The 12,332-nt window shown below is 40.9% G+C and overlaps 1 protein-coding gene across 2 annotated transcripts in view; it reads left to right on the plus strand.

The window, feature by feature from the left end:
- Positions 1-12,332, plus strand: part of LRP5 (LDL receptor related protein 5) — a 123,076-nt gene that overhangs the window by 95,605 nt on the left and 15,139 nt on the right. For both annotated transcript variants that reach the window (XM_030949951.1, XM_030949952.1), the window contains exons 8-15: positions 1,092-1,308; positions 2,760-3,049; positions 5,020-5,246; positions 5,568-5,752; positions 6,198-6,521; positions 7,328-7,530; positions 7,826-8,037; positions 9,884-10,074. In XM_030949951.1, coding sequence (XP_030805811.1) covers positions 1,092-1,308; positions 2,760-3,049; positions 5,020-5,246; positions 5,568-5,752; positions 6,198-6,521; positions 7,328-7,530; positions 7,826-8,037; positions 9,884-10,074 — 1,849 coding nt within the window. The remainder of the gene's footprint in view (positions 1-1,091; positions 1,309-2,759; positions 3,050-5,019; positions 5,247-5,567; positions 5,753-6,197; positions 6,522-7,327; positions 7,531-7,825; positions 8,038-9,883; positions 10,075-12,332) is intronic.

The raw sequence follows: 12,332 nt of genomic DNA on the forward strand, positions 1-12,332 counted from the left end.
CCTTGAAACTTCATTTGCAGGAATGCCAGTGTTATTTTTAATTGTCGCCAGCAGGAGGCTTTTTCTCTGGAAGGAGTCCAGGAGTGTACATTGTAGCCTCTGTTCAAATTCACTGCTGTTAAAGGGATGATTTTTGTGCAGGGCACAGGTGGGTACAGTTGTAGCAGTGGCTGACTGCTCACCTCTGCTGTTTGGCTGGTGGCAGCTAGAAAATCCAGTGCATATCCCTTGTGTGGGTTGGCCTTGGTGCCAGGTGCCCACCAAAGCAGCTCTGCCACTCCACTCCCCAGCAGGACAGGGGAGAGAAAATGCAATGAAAGGCTTGTGGATCAAGATAAGGACGGGGAGAGATCACTCAGCAGTTAGAGGCTGTTATTTGTCATAGGCAAAACAGGCTCAGCTTGGGGAAATTACTTTCATTTATGGCCAATCAAATCAAAATGCATACTGTTTTCACAAATCTGTAGAGTATTGTAAGGTTTTAAAGCGGAGATTTCATTCTTAAATTTATTTGGATTTAAAATAAACTTACTGAAATGCATGCATGAACATACTGAAATCCACATGCTAGTTTAGGAAGATGTGATAATGGTCATTGGTCATGTTAAAAAATTAATTAATTTTAGATGATTCTGCTGTTTGTTGTATATTAACAGAGCCTTACAACTCTATTAAAATTGTGGTAAAAGTGATGGTTGATTTTGACTGCCAGAATTTAGGCATTTAATGGTTTTATATTATGCTACAATAGAGTTAAATGTATTTGTAAAAAAAAAATTATTGCTCAAACACTTAGAAATTTAAAAGTTAGATCCTTAAATCACAAGAAAACAGAAGCACTGCACAGTGAAGGGAGCATAATCCCCTACAAGGTACAGGTTTAATATGAGTCTGAATAAATAATTTCCAAATAACAGCTAAGAGGAGGCTATTTAAATTGTCAATCACAGATCATGGAAAGGACATGGTGGGAGTATCAAGAGCTACTTGCATAGCAGTAGCTGTTCAAAACACAATTGATATTGCTGTTTTAATTGTACCCACATTAGAGAAGATTATTTTTTTTTTTTTTTTTTTTGGGCATCCCACAGGTCATAAACATTGACGGAACAATGAGGAAAACCCTCTTAGAAGACAAACTTCCACACATATTTGGGTTCACACTGCTGGGGGACTACATCTACTGGACTGACTGGCAGAGAAGAAGCATTGAAAGAGTTCACAAGATAAAGGCCAGCAGAGACATCATTATTGATCAGCTGCCAGATTTAATGGGCCTTAAGGCAACGAGTGTCACCAAGGCATTTGGTAAGCATGGGCAACATAGCATGGGTCTCTAGGAGTCTTTATATGGCCTTGCTTTCATTAGACAGCTGTTGATCACTTGTAATGAGAATAACTGTGATCTGATGGGTTTGAAAGGAAAATGACACCTATTGTTTCTAAAGTTGGGAAAATACAGTGTTGCAAGAGAAGTGGCTTCCAGTTTTTAGTGACATAAATCTTCCAGAGCTTTCACTGCACTCTTTAAATTTTTATGGGGTTGTTGCTCTATGCTACAGGAATCATTATTCTCAGAGAAATGCCCTATTTCCTGCTGCTCTTTCCTTCCAAAGTCCCATGATGTTAGCAGAATGCTTTTCACTGTTGGATGGTATAGGCACAGTCAATCACCGTTACAACCCTGCCCCAAAGCAGTGGCACTTTAATATTAACTCTTAACATCTCAGTTGTACCTAAATCTTAACAACTAAAACTTCTCCTTAGCACAGTATCAGCAGCTGGATCTCCATGTCCTTCCATTGCATCTCTGAAAGGTGGAGCCAGTGTTTGAGGTCCTCTGCTGGCACTGTGCAGCAAGTGTCACAGAACCTCCTGGTTTCAGTGCACCACAGATTTTCCAGCTACCTGGAACACTGGAATTTGGGCATAGCAATAAACAGATTCATTAGTCAGCTGTTAAAATTACTGAGAAGAGTCACAATGGAGAAATGGCATCAGTCAGAAATACGTGTGCCCTAAAATAGGGAAAATGAAAAGAGCCCTGGTTGAGACTGATCTTTGAGAATTTCTTTTGTGTGTGTGGTAACATTATTAAAATACCTAAATCCTTGGTTCCAGCAGATGGAGAGAGGCACTCATGTATGTGTTGGTCCTTACTTTCCCCTACACATTCCATCCCCATCACATGAAAAAATAATTGTGAGATTGTGGTGATCTTGTTGGAACTGCTTCTGCTAATGACTCTTCTCAGCTTTAAATTAAACAGGTGGGAAAGAACTGCGATTATCCAGCTCTTTTCTCACCCTTTTGTATCACTGAACATTTGCAAAAGCTGGTGGTTTCAAAGAGATATGAAGATGGAGTACTTGGTGAAAAGTAGCTAATTAAATATCTGTCTTCAGTGTACAAATTTAATCTTTGGGGAGGCAAGAAAGATCTGTTTGTAGATGGTATTTGTACAATAGGAGGGATAGGTCCAGCTTTGTAATCCTGGGTAGGCAGGAAGGATCCACTTGGAGTGCCTTTTTTTTTTTTTTTTTAAGAATTCCCTGCTGACAACTCATAGTGTTAACTTACTTTGGAAAATTATACTGTATTTTTGCTCAACCTCCTGTGCTCCCCTTTCCCTTTTACCTCCACAATGCACTAATATATGTTTTGTTTTAGTTGTTGGGTTTTTTGTTTTTTTTAAGGAACTAATTCAATGCACTAATACCTGTTCTGGTTTGTTGTTTTATTTATTTATTTTTTCAAAGGAACTAATTCATGCGCAGAGAACAATGGAGGCTGCAGCCATCTGTGTTTCTTTACACCCCAGGAGGCCAGGTGTGCCTGTCCCATCGGCCTGGAGCTGTTGAGTGACATGAAGACTTGCATCATTCCTGAAGCCTTCTTAGTTTTCACAAGCAGAGCAGCAATTCATAGGATTTCCCTTGAAACCAATAATAATGATGTTGCTATTCCTCTTACTGGAGTCAAGGAAGCGTCTGCTCTGGATTTCGATGTCTCTGATAACAGAATCTATTGGACTGATGTTAGTTTGAAGGTATTACTGACGTGTGAATTCCTTGACTATAAAGCCACAGAGCAGTGACTTTGATCTAACAAAGGTCTCTGTTACATGATCTGTCCTGCAGTTGCCAGTGTTGTCATTGAATTGCATCCAAGGAGACCCTTGGAGATGAAGACAGTTGCGTTGCTGAATGCACAGTAGGGTGACAGGCATCTTCTTGCTTCAAATAAAAATCCAGAGTGGTGTCTGCTCGTACCAAATGCCTGAATCTTGGATGCTGCATGTGTTGCATCCATATATGTGTCTGCTGTAGAAAAGCTGACTTTATGTCAGAGTAGACTAATTTAAACATTGAGCTCAGCAGCCCCCTGAGTTTTCTATCCTCTTCCAGTTTTGACTTGGAAGACAATTGTATTCAGTATTAACGTTTGACAAGTGAACTTTGAATTGTTTGCTGTTAGTCTGTGGCTTCAGCTTGGCACAGAAAAATCCAGGGAACTTGTCCAGTCTCCTCCACACTGTGTTAAGGGCCCACCTGCCCCCAGTTCTGTCTCAATGTGTTCCCCAGAACACATTTCCTGTGATGTTTGGTACACATCCAGGTGTGTGCTAAACTCAGGGTTCTGCTCTTCATCAGCGTTACTTTTGAAGTGAAATAAGTATTTGGTAGAAAATAACAGATTCACTTCACTGGAACTTTATTCTATTTAGACTCTTAATTGGTTTTCCAAGAGCAATCAGAGTTTCCTTGCCAGTGTGCCCAAAGCTCACTTTTGGAGCCTACAGGGCTTGGGCAGTTTCCTTAGCCTCTCTGTGAGGACTAATGAGGGCTGTGCTTCAGAGTTAGCAGTGCTGCCTGTGCTGTGGATAGCGTTCCTTCAGGAAGAGTGCCAGTGTAATAAATTAGTGCAGTGTAGACACAGTTACTAAATAAATCTCACACAAGCACGTGGAGAGCAGGAGTTGTGGACACTTAACCATTTGTACTGGAAAGCACATCATTTCAGTTGTATCAGAGAGTAGATCTCAGTCTGTGCAGGACTGGAAAACATTTTACTTGTTTGTTGCCTCCCAAATTTTCCAGCATACTGTATTTTCATATACATACCAGGTATCTTCCAGCACCTCTGGGTTGTCATTCCCCTTGTCCCCCACATCTAGCTGCTCAGGAGCAGGTATTGTAACTTCAGAGCTCACAGTGATCACCCTTTCCTTCAGTGCCCACTTCCCTGGTCTCTGCATGCCTCTGGTTATAAGAGGACACATTTTCAAGAACTACACTATGTGATTTCAGGGTTTGACATTTACCTTTAAAAGTGTAAAGTGTCTCTGACCCTTACACATCCATGTACTGAATTATTAAGAAATCAATAGCTGAAATATTGGCAGGCATGTAGACTGATTGCTCAGTGTTGATAAGCAAGGTGGGTATTTGGTCCTGGAAGTTACTATTTCCCTGGGCATTGTTTCCGAGCTGTTAGCAGTGTCTTATTGGTATGTGTGCAGTCCTTGCCCTATGACTTATTTTGATGAGTGTGTATAACTAAAATGTAGATGGGATCAGTAGATGTGCTCTGATGTAGACATGCTCCAGGTGACTGATTATGAGAAACAATTTAATTTAGATGCCACTGAGATGTGTTTCTGAGACTTAAAACATTACAGGGAAGTAAATAATTTTTTAAAACCAGCTTCTTGTGTGCAAATAGAAGAGAGGGAGAGGTGTCAATGAAAAATCTGCAGCTACATACTGCTTTCTGAAAATCATGTCCTTTTCAGATGTCTTGGCCATCAGAAACCACTAGCTTTCTGAAAATTCAGGTGTTTTTCTCCTTAGAATTTCTATGTCTTTTTTGACAACAGAAATTAGTTGTTTAAAAAGTAACAATGACTGGGTTTTTTTGTACCAATTTCTTTTTGTACACCAAACTTCATGATAATTCCTCTTTATTTCACTGGGGTATCCATAAGCACTGTAATATTTTTACACCATTGTTTTCCAGACCATAAGCCGAGCTTTCATGAACGGGAGCTCTGTTGAACATGTGATTGAGTTTGGGCTAGATTATCCTGAGGGAATGGCTGTGGACTGGATGGGCAAGAACCTCTACTGGGCAGATACTGGAACCAATCGCATCGAAGTCGCCCGCCTGGATGGACAGTACAGGCAGGTCCTTGTGTGGAAGGACCTGGACAACCCAAGGTCTCTGGCTCTTGATCCCACCAAAGGGTAAGGGACTCTCTTGTTTTTCAAAGCTTTGTGTGGGTCTTCTTGTATGTAACAAGTTATTTGGCACAGCTCTATTTCTTCAGTCTTTGAAAAGGCAGTAAACCTTCCATGATCCTATGGGTTACAATGAAAAAGTAATAATTGTCAAAAATACTTTACTGCCTTCATGTTAGAAAAAGGAGTATTGTGATGCTGCACATAGCCATGTGGGTTTTGGTTTTTTGTTTGTTTTTTTTTCAAGTGCTGCAAAGAAATTTAGATAGGCAAAGCATGCAGCTGTACCTGGCTGATGTCCTGTTTCTGTTGCATTTCTCATTGCAGATACATGTACTGGACTGAGTGGGGAGGCAAACCCAGGATCGTTCGAGCCTACATGGATGGGACAAACAGCATCACTTTGGTGGACAAAGTGGGGCGTGCCAATGACCTCACTATTGATTATGTGGACCAAAGGCTCTACTGGACTGACTTAGACACAAGCATGATTGAGTCATCAAATATGCTGGGTAATCTAATGTTATGTTACACCAGCCAGTACAGAAATACGCACTGGCCAGAGTAAAGTAATTGAATAATAGGAAATTTGAGCAATATAACTAATAGTAAATCTGTGTGTATATTTTCTTATAAAAGGAAACAGAGTTCAGTGTTTGAGAAAATTTTAAAAACCTTCATAAATTCATAACCATGTGATGATTTATAATGGTAGTGAGATGTCATTTTTCTCTGTTGATGTGAAACTGTCTGTGTTGTACCAAAGCAGAGATGGCCTCCGAGTTCTCCAAGTGTTGCCTCTTGAGCAGATGCTACTTAGTAAAGAATCCCATGTTGCTGATTTGGAAAATGAGGTTTTATTTTAAAAAGAAGAAAAATATTTTTCTGCATGCCAGTCACACTCTTCATTTTATGCCATGGGAATTGTCCTTTAGTGGGTTATCCTTGTTTTTGCAGGACAAGAACGAGAAATCATAGCAGATGATCTACCTCATCCATTTGGATTAACCCAGTACAGTGACTACATCTACTGGACAGACTGGAATCTTCACAGCATAGAGAGAGCAGACAAGACCAGTGGGAAGAACAGGACCCTTATTCAGGGCCATCTGGATTTTGTGATGGATATATTGGTCTTCCATTCTTCTCGTCAGGACGGCTTGAATGATTGTGTGCAGAATAATGGCCATTGTGGTCACTTGTGCCTTGCCATCCCAAATGGATTTAGGTGTGGCTGTGCTGCTCATTACACCTTGGATCCCAACAGCAGGAACTGTAGTTGTAAGCCTTTTTGTTTGCTATTGTGTTCTTCAGTGCTTGTGGCTCCCAGGTGCTAAAAGGGAAGGGGTCCCAAGTATGTTTCAAAGGTTCTGATTTTAAAAATGATCTTTGAATATGAGGACAGAGTATAGAATTTTATATCAATTTTTGTGACATGTGCTAGTCATGGAAATTTGTATTTCAAGTCTTAGAAATGACAGCGCTGTCAAGTCTGGTCTTTCTTGTTTTACCAGAAGCGCTTTCTAGGTGATTCAGCTGTGTGAGTGAACCTTTCCCACTGCTTACCTAAGTGTGTAGCTGGCGGAAAAGAAATTACCAACAAAAAATGTCTTTTTCGCTTACATGCTTGATAAAGTCAGCTAAAATAACACTCAGGAAAGCAGTCTAACTCCTAAGTAGTCTGCCCAACTTGCAGATGCACTTAAAATACATATAAGTTTGTTTTCTCCCTGCATGTGATATTATGAGCCTGCCAGTTGACTGGTTGTCCAATAGGAGCTTAAGTTTCCAGTAGAAATGGCACATGAATAGAAAATGGGTGCATAGTAGCATATAAGGCAATTTTAACTGAATGAAAGGGTGAATTTTTGAAAGGCAGGTCTTGCAGATTTAACCTGATCTCCTTCTATAACTATAGAAAGAAACATTTCAACTTTACAGCAAAAATCTCCAGTTATGAGTTATTTAATTTTCATTGTGAATATTAGTGTCTCTTTGTGACTTTATTCTAAATATTCTGTTTCTTCTGTGGAGATATATTTTTGGGAATTGTGCTTTCTCATGCATTCTGTTTTGGCTTGTTTCAGCCCCTGCCAGTTTCCTGCTATTTAGCCAGAAATCTGCCATCAGCAGAATGATACCTGATGATCAGCAAAGCCCAGATATCATCCTACCTATGCATGGTCTGAGGAATGTCAAGGCTATTGATTACGATCCCTTAGATAAATTGATCTACTGGGTGGATGGACGACAGAATATTATAAAAAGAGCCAAAGATGATGGCACCCAGGCAAGTGTACATCTTGTATATAGTTTTGTTTCAGTCTTTTTGTGTGCTTTTACTTTATGCTTGACCTTCCTCTTCTATCTGCGACACCAAGGGATCATCACTGTCAACTGCTCTTGTCACCACTTACTCATGGATATTCTATTTATATAAGAGAATTACTGAATGTTTTTAGGGTTGTGGTTTTAGGGGTTTCTAAACCATTAGGCAGGTAAACCATGCTTTCTATGCAGTCAGTGTTCTGCAGTCAGTCATCAGAGTGATGGCTGGAAATCATTGCCCATGTGCTGTCTTGCAGCCTTTCACTGTGATGAGTACCCCAAACCAAAGCCAGAACCCGGAGAAGCAGCCCCACGACCTCAGCATTGATATCTACAGCCACACCTTGTACTGGACCTGCGAGGCCACGAATTCCGTCAACGTGCACCGGCTGAGCGGCGAATCCATCGGGATGGTGCTGCGGGGGGAGCACGACAGGCCCAGGGCCATCGTGGTGAACGCAGAGCGTGGGTGAGCTCCCTCCTGCCCCTCTGTGCCTGGGAATCTTGTGCTGCATCTGTCTGTTTCTGCAAAGAAAGTTTTGAATTTTGCTCAGGGTGTGGGTGACTGCTTACCCAGTTCTGGGTTCTGGAGGTATCCAGCTTTCCCTTCCTGTTCTCTCCTTTGCCTCTGTTCTCACAGCCATGTGTGAGGCACTAACCCAGGTGGTGACAGCAAAGTAAAACCACCTTGTACTCTTCTCTCTGTGGATGCACAGCCCTGCCACCTGGTAGCAAAATCAAGAGAGTCTGTATCACCTCAGAATCTGGGTCATAAATGTTTAGTCATCATAAAACAAATGTTTCCAGGGGTAGAGAAAGGAGCCTTGAATTTGATACAACTATTCCTGCTAATGTAGTAGTATAAAGTTTAAACACTTGAACCCCTTATGTTCTATACGTTCTTAAGTTAGTTCTGATGTAGTGTGTATCTTAAAAACCTCTGAAATGAATTGAAGCAGGTGGGATGCACTAGAGTGATTTCCCACAGGAGGAAAATATGTTGTTTTGCTGCAAAGCAGCTTTGGTTAGATTCAACAGACACTCTCTCTGCTTCTGGTCGTTAGTAGCTTCCTTCTTAGATGTCAAAGATAGATGTTGCTTTGCTGTTCTCTTGAATAAGTGAGATGCTTAAATCCCAGTTTACTGCTAAATGGCTTGCCATGTGCTTGACAGATGTTGAATGACAATATTTCACAAATGTGTGGATACAGTAGTACCCAGAGACTCTGTCTGGAGTGTTTATAGGACTGGTGTTTTATACCAGTGTACTCTGCACTGTTCAAAATCTGTTGTGGGGAGAGGGGGATTAGAGGAAAGATTCTAATCTTATTGGGACTAAGTCACTTGGATATAGTTTGTATTTATAAAAGCTTATCTGCTTTCTCCATTAAAATGGGAGTTTGGGTTTGTTGATCTCTAAAACTCTCAACTTTTTTGGTCAGGCTTTCAAGTGATTTAACGCTAAATCCGTTTCTGAATTAAAGGAGGAAAAATGAGGAAGACATTGTGTTAAACCCTGTGACTGTCTGGGAGAGCTGAATGAGTGATCTTCAATGGCTTCTGCCATGATTACAGAAATTCCTTCCTCCACCTCTCCCTTGGGTGCATGTTCTGACTGCTGCCTCCCCTCCTTGTGCTGTAAGGAAAGGCTGTGCAGCAATGCAGCCCATGCTGTTGGAGAGTTTGCCCATGTTACTCACCACTGAAAAAATAATGGACTCTTCCTTTAAAGAGGTCTCAGTTCATCGTGGGGGTGCACAAACCCTTTTTTCTCTATCCATGAGGGTGACAGAGACCGCTTTTGTTTGCAACTGAACTGGCTTAGACAGATATAAAGAATTAATGGAACTAAGATGTCAGGAACATGCCATCCTCAGTTGTTCTTCTGTAATCTTGTCTCGAGTTTGGTAGGAAATTTTACATGCTGAGAAGGAGAAGTTACCTAGAAGGGGAGGAGGTGGTGGTTAATGGTTTTTTTTGTCAGAAAGAACTTCTGGACTTCGATTTGTAAGTGGAGACAGCTTTACCCAGGGAGAGTTGCAGAAGGTCTGTGCTGGTCTCTTACAACCCTCAACTCTGTGCAGGAGCAGTGCTGCTGGTGCAGCAGTGCTGAGGCACTTTGTGGCATGGAGATAAATCCTACTAATTTCAGGCTGAGTGTGTCAGTTAGCAGATGTTTGGTTCTGGATCTTTGCACCTGAGAGCAGTCACCACAGCCATGCCTGTGAAACCATTCCCTCTTACAAGACCCTGTGTGCAGAGGGGAATTGCCTGTCCCTGGAGCTCACACTCAGTGGTGCTGTCTCTGTTCTCAGGTACATGTACTTCACCAACATGCAGGAGAGAGCCCCCAAGATTGAGCGTGCAGCCCTGGATGGCACAGAGAGAGAAGTGCTTTTCACAACTGGCTTGATCCGACCTGTAGCCCTGGTGGTTGACAACAAGCTTGGAAAGCTTTTCTGGGTGGATGCGGATCTGAAGCGCATTGAGAGCTGTGACCTGTCAGGTATGTGCTCTGAAGTGAAACATTTGCAGCACAGTGCTAGCATGTACAGGACATTGTTCCCTCTTTGATGCTGAGCCTGGTGACTTTCATCTCCACCGCTGCCAGTTCTGTGTAGGCAGTCACAGACAGCAATTGCTGGTGGGCTCCCATCTTTGATGTAATTAGAATAGACATGACTGTAATGATTGACACCCTCCAAGACAGACATTTGACTTTTGATGTGTTCTGAAAGTGTTGTTAGTCGTGGAACCCCTAAATAACCTCCTCTGTGCCCCTTTGTTTTTCTTAGTGGTTTGAAAAGTTTGCATACTTTTCAATCTTTCTTTCTCTGGAGCTTACAGCTTAATAAATCAAGGTAGCTTGAAAAAAACAAACAGAAGAAAGGGCAATGTTTTGGTTTTTTTCTAATCTGGGTGATAAGACAGCTCATCTGAAACAACAGTGTTGCAACACACTGGAGAGATGCCAACTCATCACAGTTTCCCCACATTAGTAATATAAAGCATTGCTCCATATACAAAGCAATAGCTCTTCATGGATCTTAGAGAGCACAGTTCATCACTGACTTTTAAAAGCACTTGATAGTGCTGAGGAAGTGGAGAAATTTGCTCTGGTGAGCAGTATAGAACAGAGGATGCAGTGGCCCTACTTTCTGTCTCATGACTTGTTCTCTCATCGTCATCCATGTATCAAGAAATGAAGCCCATAAAGGAAGTGCAGAGAGAAGGGAACAAGTGTGAAGGAATAGCAGCTGGGCTATTGTAGTGATTGGTACATGCTATGGAGAATTGAATCTCCAATTTTGGTGACTCTTCTTGCCATGTGGTCACATCCTTCCCTTGTGTTGCAGTGAAGCAACGAACTAAAACAGCAGAAGGCTGCTCACCTTTTTACAAGGGTAGTTTGCTTTTGAGCACCTAAAACTGACTCAAGGTCAGACTCTTCCAAAGCAGAGATGAAAACAATGAAGCTGCAGATGGAAAGGTAGAGCAGCCCATGTCTTTCATCAGTTACCAGGCTGAATAGGGGGGAGTATTGTCAAACTGCCTGAGCAGCCACAAAATGCTCAGTCCAGGATAGGCATCAGGGAACCTACAAAAATTTGTAGGAGAAAAGATAAGAGGAAGACAAGACTTTGACATATGAAACAAACCACATTTGAGAAGAAAATGAGCAAAATACTTTTCAAAAAATATTTTTGAGAAAATAGTTTTCTGAGCAAAATGGGCATATGTTAGGAAAAGGTTTTTAGCATAAACTAAGGCTGCTGAATAAATAGTTCCAAAATTGTGTATAGCATCATTCATGCCAGTTAAACTGGTCTAGATACCCTTATTCCATTATAGACTTGCAGAGGTGACATGGTTATGGAGATTCCTGAGGTTTGCGCTGTACCCTGATTAAAACAGCATCCTGCTAAATCAGGGAATAGCCTCAGATGTCCAGTGCTTAACTTTCAGAGAGGCATGAAAGAACTATAAACCCATCTATAACAGTTTTCTTTACAAGGTTCTTGAATTTTTCAGTTGGAGTTAGACCAAAAGTTTCAGTTGGAGTTAGACCAAAAGTTAGACCATTCCCCCTTGTCCTATCACTATCTGCCCATACAAAAAGTCGGTCTCCCTCTTTTTTAGTTGAATTCAGTTCTCATTGCGCTTTTATTATGTGGATTCTATAATCTCATTTTGTGTAGATACTAAAAACTTACATTTTTTATATATAAGCAGACATAAGGTCATAGTTCCAAAATTAATTATGAGAGCAGAAGCAGCACCAAGTTATGATTTTGTTTTAAATTTTAATTTTTTTAATCAAGAATATCCAGTTACACAGGCATACACAGGGTTGAATGGTTTCAATGAATTAATAGAATAATTTGGAATATCTTCACCCTAGAAAAGAATAATAAAAGCAATAACTAAATGACTCTAAGTGTAGGGCAGTACGCAGTAGAAGACTGTGTAAGAAGACGCAAGTAATTAAAGTGAAAACTGATAATAAAAGCATTTTTACTTGACCTCTTTTTTACTCACTGGTTTAAAGAAGATTTTCACACATTTTTATAAAGCAGAGAGCTTGAGCATTTGACAGTGTTCCTATTTAGGAGCATATTGAGTAATTTAAAGTTTGAGTTTTCTGATGGGTTACTAAATAAAAAAAGTTGGGTTTTTTTTAAAGAGCTTTTCTTTTTTGATCATACATCTGTGGTTGTCACTTAGACTGGGACAAGGTTTGGTACTTGCCTCTTGCTTTGCATG

Source organism: Camarhynchus parvulus, chromosome 5, assembly GCF_901933205.1.
Source record: "Camarhynchus parvulus chromosome 5, STF_HiC, whole genome shotgun sequence".
In the NCBI taxonomy this organism is placed as follows: domain Eukaryota; kingdom Metazoa; phylum Chordata; class Aves; order Passeriformes; family Thraupidae; genus Camarhynchus; species Camarhynchus parvulus.